The sequence below is a fragment of the Heteronotia binoei genome, chromosome 21 (genome assembly GCF_032191835.1).
Source record: "Heteronotia binoei isolate CCM8104 ecotype False Entrance Well chromosome 21, APGP_CSIRO_Hbin_v1, whole genome shotgun sequence".
In the NCBI taxonomy this organism is placed as follows: domain Eukaryota; kingdom Metazoa; phylum Chordata; class Lepidosauria; order Squamata; family Gekkonidae; genus Heteronotia; species Heteronotia binoei.
In genome coordinates this window covers 6,516,003-6,524,820 of record NC_083243.1, presented here as the reverse complement: position 1 = coordinate 6,524,820, position 8,818 = coordinate 6,516,003, and the positions used below count along the sequence as shown (strand labels likewise).

General features: G+C 49.7%; 1 protein-coding gene across 1 annotated transcript; it reads left to right on the top strand.

The window, feature by feature from the left end:
* Positions 1 to 4,697: 4,697 nt before the first annotated feature.
* On the top strand, positions 4,698 to 8,478 carry ARF6 (ADP ribosylation factor 6). The gene is made up of 2 exons (XM_060261545.1): positions 4,698 to 4,801; positions 4,980 to 8,478. The coding sequence occupies exon 2, from the start codon at positions 5,421 to 5,423 to the stop codon at positions 5,946 to 5,948; it is 528 nt and encodes a 175-aa protein (XP_060117528.1). The 5' UTR covers positions 4,698 to 4,801; positions 4,980 to 5,420; the 3' UTR covers positions 5,949 to 8,478.
* Positions 8,479 to 8,818: the final 340 nt, after the last annotated feature.

The window sequence follows — 8,818 nt, the reverse complement described above, 5'->3', positions numbered from 1 at the left end:
TTCCTCAGTGGAACAGGCTTCCTCGGGAGGTGGTGGGCTCTCCTTCCTTGGAGGTTTTTCAACAGAGGTTAGATGGCCATGACAGCAATGAGGATCCTGTGAATTTAGGGAGAGGGATTTGAGAGTTTTCCTGCATAGTGCAAGGGGTTGGATTAGATGACCCTGGAGGTCCCTTCCAACTCTATGATTCTAAGACAGAATGAGGTTTTTATTTATTTTTTTATTTTTAAAAAAATTTTATTTGACAAACAATACAATCAATACATACCGTATTTTTCGCACCATAAGACGCACTCCCCCCCCCAAAAAATGGGGTAAAAAGTGTGTGCGTCTTATGGAGCGAAGGTACCGTACATACCTTCCTCCGGGGGTGAGGGTGGGGCGATCCACTGCCTCCGTCCCGGTGCTTCCCCGCGCCTGCCAGCCTGGCTCCAGCTCTGACGCTTACAGCAAGCGCCAGGATCGCTCCCTCCGCCCTCCGATCCCAGCGCTTGCTTTAAGCATCAGCGCTGAAGCCATGCAAACAGGCAGGGAGAAAGCACGCCGCCCCCTCCACAGCCGGCGCTCGCGAAGCGCTGGGTTTGCAGAGAGGGCGGGTGCTTCCTCTGTGCCTGTCTGCCTGGCTTCAGCTGCTGCTTATAGCAAGTGCTGGGATCGGAGGGTGGAGGGAGTGATCCTGGCGCTTGCTGTAAGCAGCAGCTGAAGCCAGGCAGACAGGCACGGGGAAAGCACCCGCCCCCTCCGCAAACCCAGTGCTTCGCGAGCGCCGGCTGTGGAGGGGGCGGCATGCTTCCTTCGTGCCTGCATGCCTGGTTGGGAGACAAGCGGCGAGATCACTCCCTCCGCCCCCATCGCAAACCCAGCACTTCTCAGGGAGCGATCTCGCTACTTGTCTCCCAGCCAGGCACGCAGGTGAGGGGAAAGCACGCCAGCGCCTGCGTGCCTGGCTGGGAGACAAGGGGCAAGATCGCTTCCTGAGAAGTGCTGGATTTGCGGTGGGGGCGGAGGGAGCGATCTCGCCGCTTGTCTCCCAGCCAGGCACCTGCGTCTAATGGTCCGGAGCGTCCAATGGACCGAAAAATACGGTGCCTTATCTAAAGCTTACTCGAATACAACACAAACAATACATACCTCACCAACATCCAAAGGAGTGTTAAAAATCTAATACATATATCTTCTTCTATCTAATCAGTTTTCCAATGTTTCACCCATTCATACATAGGCTTCCATGTTTTCTTACATTCTACAATATTCCCATCTCTCAATCTAGTAGTTAATAAATCCATTTCTGCCGTTTCCATCAATTTTACAATAAATTCCTTTCCATTCGGTATTTCACAGGTTTTCCGATATTTGGCGTACAGAATTCTGGCCACAGTTAACATATGGAGTAAAAGTTTTTTCTCTACTTTAGTTGTCTCAATTTTACATACATTTAATAGGAATAACTCCAGAATATGAGGAACCGGGTTTGATTCCCCACTCCTTCACTTGCAGCTGCTGGGATGGCCTTGGGTCAGCCATAGTGGTTAAGTGCACAGACTCTTATCTGGGAGAACCGGGGTTGATTCCCCACTCCTCCACTTGCACCTGCTGGAATGGCCTTGGGTCAGCCAAAGCTCTGGCAGAGGTTGTCCAGCAGGGCTCTTCTGATGTTCTGATGTTTTTTTGAGGTAGAGGCACCAAATTTTCAGTATAGCATCTAGTGCCTCTCCCCAAAATACCCCCCAAGTTTCAAAAGGATTGGACCAGGGGGTCCGATTCTATTAGCCACAAAAGAAGGTGCCCCTATCCTTCATTATTTCCTATGGAAGGAAGGCATTGAAAAGGTGTGCCATCCCTTTAAATGTGATAGCCAGAACTCCCTTTGGAGTTCAATTATGCTTGTCACAGCCTTGCTCCTGGCTCCATCCCCAAAGTCTCCTGGCTCCACCCCCAAGGTCTCCTGGCTCCACCCCCATGTTCTCCTGGCTCCACCCCAAAGTCCCCAGATATTTCTTAAATTGGACTTGGCAACCCTACCCCAACCTGGTGGAATCAGCTCCTCAAGGAGATACAGGCCCTACTGGATCTATTGCCATTCCGGAAGGCAGAGCTGTTCCGCCAGGCTTTTGGCTGAGGCAGGCGAGCATCCTCACGCCATCTAATCCCAAAATCTAATCGGCCTCCCTGCACTGACCGCATCCTGTGTTTTAACTTGTGAAGGATGTTCATATCGCTGACGCGGCCTTATTTTATTTCATGTTGATGGTTCTCACTGTTTAATTGCGGGATTTAATTTTGTATTATGTTGTAATCCGCCCTGAGCCCGACTTGGGAAAGGGTGGACTAGAAATTCGCAAAATAATAATTTAAAAATGTCACAGCATCCATGCCCTCCCCCCCCCCCCCCCGCAAGGCAGCAGCCATCTTCCCCTGATCTCTGCTTTGCACAGAGAGTGATGAAAATGTGGAATTTGCTGCCAGAGGATATCATGATGGCCAGAAGAACAAAGAGCCTTAAAAGGGGATAAGATAAGACTCATGGAGGAGAAGTCTATCAACGGCTACCAGCCAAGGTGGCTGAGGGGAAACTCCACATTCACAGGCACAAAACCTCTGGATCCCAGAGCCAGGAGACTTGGCCTCTGTGCCCTGTTGCTGGCCCTCCAGAGGAGCTGGTTGACCACTGCGTAAGAACATAAGAGAAGCCATGTTGGGTCAGGCCAACGGCCCATCAAGTCCAACACTCTGTGTCACACAGTGGCAAAAAATTTTATATACACACATACACTGTGGCTAATAGCCGCTGATGGACCTGTGCTCCATGGACCTGTGTGAGGAGGCTGGACTGGATGGACCCTCACTGGTCTGACTCAGCAGGGCTCTTCTGATGCTCTTATAAAGGCCTCGGCCTCTCTGCCCTGTTGTTGGCCCTCCAGAGGAACTGGTGGGCCACTGTGTGAGACAGGAGGCTGGACTAGATGGACCCTCACTGGTCTGATCCAGCAGGGCTCTTCTGATTTTCTTCTCAGGGGAAGGCCTCGGCCTCTCTGCCCTATTGCTGGCCCTCCAGAGGAGCTGGTTGGCCACTGTGTGAGACAGGAGGCTGGACTAGATGGACCATCACTGGTCTGATCCAGCAGGGCTCTTCTGATGTTCTTATGAAGGCCTCGGCCTCTCTGCCCTATTGCTGGCCCTCCAGAGGAGCTGGTTGGCCACCGTGTTAGGCAGGAGGCTGGACTGGATGGACCCTCACTGGTCTGATCCAGCAGGGCTCTTCTGATGTTCTTATGAAGGCCTCAGCCTCTCTGCCCTATTGCTGGCCCTCCAGAGGAGCTGGTTGGCCACCGTGTTAGGCAGGAGGCTGGACTGGATGGACCCTCACTGGTCTGATCCAGCAGGGCTCTTCTAATGTTCTTAGGAAGGCCTCAGCCTCTCTGCCCTGTTGTTGGCCATCCAGTGGAACTGGCTGGCCACTGTGTCAGGCAGGATGCTGGACCAGATGGACCCTCACTGGTGTGATCTAGCGGGGCTCTTCTGATTTTCTTCTCAGGGGAAGGCCTCGGCCTCTCTGCCCTGTTGCTGGCCCTCCAGAGGAGCTGGTTGGCCACTGTGTTAGGCAGGAGGCTGGACTGGATGGACCCTCACTGGTCTGATCTAGCAAGGCTCTTCTGATGTTCTTATGAAGGCCTCAGCCTCTCTGCCCTGTTGTTGGCTCTCCAGAGGAACTGGTTGGCCACTGTGCGAGGCAGGAGCCTGGACGAGATGGACCCTCCCAGGTGTGATCTACGAGAGCTCATGTCTGGAGAGCAGGTGTAATTCCAGGAGATCTCCAGGACTGGCCTGGAGGTTGGTAACCACTGCCAGTCTAGCTCCTCTGAGGTTTAGGATAAGCAAAATGAGCAGCTGGAAATTGAAAGAAAGAAACTATGACGCTTTCCCCCCACCCTGGAGACAAAGCCTCCCTGGAAAAATAGAATCGTTTACATACACCTGTTTATTCTGGATAATTAAACCTTAAAAAATAGAAACCCAACTAAACCTACGGTGTTTTCTCCTTCCCTTTTTTTGTTGCGGGCCCTTTAAGAAAGAGCTACGCTTCTTTACGACATTGATGACGTCAATCACGCGGTATCTCCTCATAGAGCCGGCCTCGCCTCTACACGCGTGCGCAGTAAGAGCCAAACTCCAAAATAGGGATTCCAAAGAGCATGCGTCCTACCGCGAGGCCACGTTAGGTGAGGACGCCAATACGCATGCGTTGTCATTCCGGGCAATTGAGGTAAATTCTACCCGGAGCTTCCCCTGCTCTTCCGGAATGGGTTGGCACTGAAGCTGCGCAAAGGAGCGTTAGTGAGCGGCGCGCATGCGTTTCGGTTAAGCCTGTAGGAAAGCCTCTTGCACTTGCGCACTTGGCCTCAGCCGGAGGCGCGGCGGTTCCTCGCGCATGCCTACGGACAAGCGAGCGATTGTGAGCCTTGCGAGGGCGTGGCAGACAGGCGAGGCCATCGGGGGGAGAGCGTGCAGGTCTCACTCAGTAGGCATGCGCAATGTCGGTCAGCCTCACACTGCGCAGGCCCGTCCCCGTCGCTCGGGTGGGGGGAAAGAGCCGCGCGTGCGCACCTCCCGCCTTTCCCTCGCCGGGGTGGGGCGGTGCCTCTTTCGCAGGAGTCCGTCAGGCGAGTTGGCCGCGCATGCGCCTTGGCCGCCGTGAGCCAGCCGGGGAGTTTTGTGAGGGAAGACGCGAGCCGGGCCGGCGGGGAGGCCGCCCTTGGAGAGCCCCGCCGAGGGGCGAGAACCGCAACCGGCGCGAGTCCAGGTAACTCCGGCGGGAGGGAGAAAGCCGACTGAGGGAGGAGGGGAAAGGGGGGGGGCGGGCTGTCCAACCGTCCTCCTCCCCCCCCCCTCGTCTCCTCCGCGCGCCGCTGACAGAACCTTTGATTGACTGACCGACTGACCAACCAGCCGCCCTTGTCCTTTCTCTCCCCTCCCCCCAGCCACGAGCGCCGCCTGGGAGAGCCGTTGGGAGCCGCGGAGGAGGAGCCAGGGGGCGCTAGGGCCTGACGGGCGCCGAGACCTCCCGCCCCGCCCTTCGCAGGCCACGCCCCCCCACTGGCCACGCCCCTCTCCTGGGTTCCTGGGCCAATCCCTCAGCTCCAGTGCTGCCTCCTCGGGGCTGCTTTTGTTCCACCCCGCAATTGGGGCCCCAGCCTAGCAACCGCCTTGTCCTGCCTCCTGGAGGGGTGGTCTTTCCAGCTCCCTCTTCCCCTCCTCTGCCCTTTGGAGGTTCCTTGGCCCTGCCTCATCTCCTCAACTGGTGTGCTCCAAAGCAAACCTGTGTGTGTGTGGGGCGGGGGTGTGTGCTTTCTTGTTCTTGGCCCGCCCACCCCTTTCCCCTGCCCCCCCCCGTGGATGCCTGCCCCTCCTCAACGGCCATCATGGGCAAAGTGCTGTCCAAAATCTTCGGCAACAAGGAGATGCGGATCTTGATGCTGGGCCTGGACGCGGCGGGCAAGACCACCATCTTGTACAAGCTCAAGCTGGGCCAGGCGGTCACCACCATCCCCACCGTGGGCTTCAACGTAGAGACGGTGACCTACAAGAACGTCAAGTTCAACGTGTGGGACGTCGGGGGCCAGGACAAGATCCGGCCGTTGTGGCGGCACTACTACACGGGCACCCAGGGCCTCATCTTCGTGGTGGACTGCGCCGACAGGGACCGCATCGACGAGGCCCGGCAGGAACTGCACCGCATCATCAACGACCGGGAGATGCGGGACGCCATCATCCTCATCTTCGCCAACAAGCAGGACCTCCCCGACGCCATGAAGCCGCACGAGATCCAAGAGAAACTGGGCCTGACTCGGATCAGGGATAGGAATTGGTACGTTCAGCCGTCCTGCGCCACCTCGGGCGACGGACTCTACGAAGGGCTGACGTGGCTAACGTCTAACTATAAATCCTAATGATTGCTTAAACAAAACACTATGGTTAGTCTTCGAGAGAGTTCAGAGGGGGGGGAAATAAATAACTGTGTGGCTTCACAGAAAATAATTCTTCATACTAAAATGTTCAAAAAAAAATTAAGCATCCGTAGGATTATGACGATTGCTCACCTTTCCTCCAGTTACCACCCTCTTCTTCTGAGCACTTGACTGGATCTCCAGTTTAATACAATTCTCGCTTGGTGTTAAGATGCTGTAGTCTTCAACTGTGAATGAACACAAGCACTAGTTTCTGTGGCAAACTTCCAGAAGGGAGAGAGGACACAGGTTATACCCTTTTATCCTCTCTTGAGAGAGCCCTTGTCCTGTTAGTTTGACTTAAGTTGTTTGAGTCCAGGGGCTGAGATATCACTTTTTTTTTTTTAATATGCGCTTTCTGATTCTACTTCCCACCCTACCCTCCATTATCATCGGCTGTAGATTTGCTTCTTTTTGCATCCTCGCAGAATATGTTGGTAGGTTTCTGTTATCTAGTAAACTGCAAACCGTTGTTTGACGAACAAACTGCATTCTGTTCTCTTTACGGCAAAAGTTTACTTGTAATTAAGGAAGCGAATTAAAATATTGATCTCGTTTATCTGGTAATCGATAGTCAGAAAAGATACCATTTGGGATAAAGGTATGGTTTCTTATTGGATAAAGGTATGGTTTCGCATTGATTAAAGCAAGACTCGTTACATAAACGTTAGCTGTAGAGAGTTACGAACCAAGTACCGTGCATGAGTTAAGGGTGCAAATAAGGTTCCATTCTAAATAGCAACCATATGCAGGATGAGACAAGACTGACGGTAAGCCTGTAGGTCCTGTACTTTATATTGTAAGGTTAATTTTTCAGCTGCCGTATTAAGTAGTTACATTAGCCTTGGTGCAAAAATGTTTTCTTTCCATAAGACAGCAATAATTTGTAAGCATCACTGTGGGACGTGTGAAGGTTTTTTTCTAAAACAAACAAAAAACATACATAAGCCTGTAGTCAACTTGAATGTTAAAACTATTCCTGTCTTAATTGAGATCAAAATGGCAGTATCATAATTGGTCTGAAAGCTTCTAAGAACTTAAGTAAAATATTTTAGGGTGTTTTTTGTTTGTTTGTTTGTTTCTAAGACGCATCTTCAACAGCGTTGGGAGCTGTGTCTGCTCCTATATCACGATTTGAATACGTCAACTCTTAGGACATATTGCAACATCGTCAAAATGAAAGCAAGGAGTGTGATGATCTTGTTTTGCAGATGCCATTAACTTAGATGAAATCGCCAAGAAACTGGTGTCTGGAAACTCCCATCTCTTTCATCTCCTGCAAAACTAATCATTCAGATAGTCTATAGCCAAGTTCTGGGTTTCTGCTCCAGTAATACTTTATTTGATCTGTGTTGGGCTCCTTAGTCACGCAATCCTATGCAGAGTTACTCCGCTCTAAACCCATCTAAATAGACGGGCCCAGATTGGAGCAGCCGCATAGAGTTGTACTGTTAATTTCAATAAAGCCCTTTGGAAGAGTAGTTCATGAGCGTGGAACAGAGAGTGAGCAAACGACTATGAATGTAACTTCTAGGTTTCGTTCTTCAAGGGCAGGCGTCTTCTTCTTTTGCCATATCGCAGCTTTCACATATGTCTGTTTTTTAGTTGTTACATGGTCGGGTGGGGAAACGATTGTGAATTCAGGTTAGCATAAAAATGGTTTCAATCAAGTATTAATACTGGGTGCATAAATATAAAGCAGCTGGTTCTTATTCAGCCTTAAGGATTAAATTCAGATTTCCTCGAGGAGTAAAACTCATCTGAGGGACTTTAGGAATGTATTGCTACAAAACCAGAAGAAAATTGCTTTTTTTCTAAAGGGTATAAGTTTAAAATTGGGGCATTATGCTACACTTCTACAGTGTTGATTTTGCTATTAAAATTGTCGACTCTAGAGCTTGTACCAAAGATGTTTAACAGGGGTAAAAGTAATGAGGCATTCGCTTCTTCAAACTGAATTCTTAGCATCGCATAACAGAAAAATAACTTGGGCTCGGGTTCTGAATATGCTTTTATGGTAGTTCCTTATACATTTTTGTAATTTTCCAAATCTGACGGGAATGTTTACTTAAAATTAGAATCAGAGCAACGAAATTAAATTAATTGTAAGAAATACAGCAGTTGTTCGGAAATAGCTCTGCTAAACGTTTTTTTTAAAAAAATTTAAAAAAAAGGATTGAACAAAATTGATACATTCTAGCGGTGTTTAAAAACTAACTTTCTTCCAGGCAACATTGATAAAGAGTGGTGATACAAAACAAAAGGTCTGTAAGCAGTTAACCGTTTTCTTCTGGAATAACTAAAGCCAAGCACAAAGTAGTTGCCTAAACTGGAAAACTTGAAGATCTGTTAATGGTTCTCAAACTTTGTTGTAAATCTCAATTGCAGTGAAAACATGGCTGGTTTTACCTTTGGTGTTGAATTTATTGTATTCTTTTCAATAAACCAGGGGCAGAATCAAATCATCATACAATTTCTGCGTTAAGTGGAGTTCATAACTGTGTGCTTTTTAAAAAACAAACAAACCAGGAAAAATTCCTGGGTATATCAGTTTTGTGGGTAAAAAGAATAAACTTTTTTTTTTTAAGTCTCCAGTTCGGGTGAAAACCGTGAAGTTGAGTGAAACGTGCGGCAAATGCAACAAATAGTTTTTTTCTACTGAGCAAAAAGGACGAAAGGGTTTCATTTTAAATGTCCTTTTTCAAAGAACCAGGGTTTTGTCATTGTGGCTCAACGTAGCCATCAAAACGATGGCTTTAGACATTTCCCCACATCTTGCAGGATTAAATGCAATCTGTAAGGTTTCCATTTCT

What these genes read in the sequence shown, in the direction of transcription:
- ARF6 (XM_060261545.1), top strand. Translation starts at nt 5,421, where the DNA reads ATGGGCAAAGTGCTGTCCAAAATCTTCGGCAACAAGGAGATGCGGATC.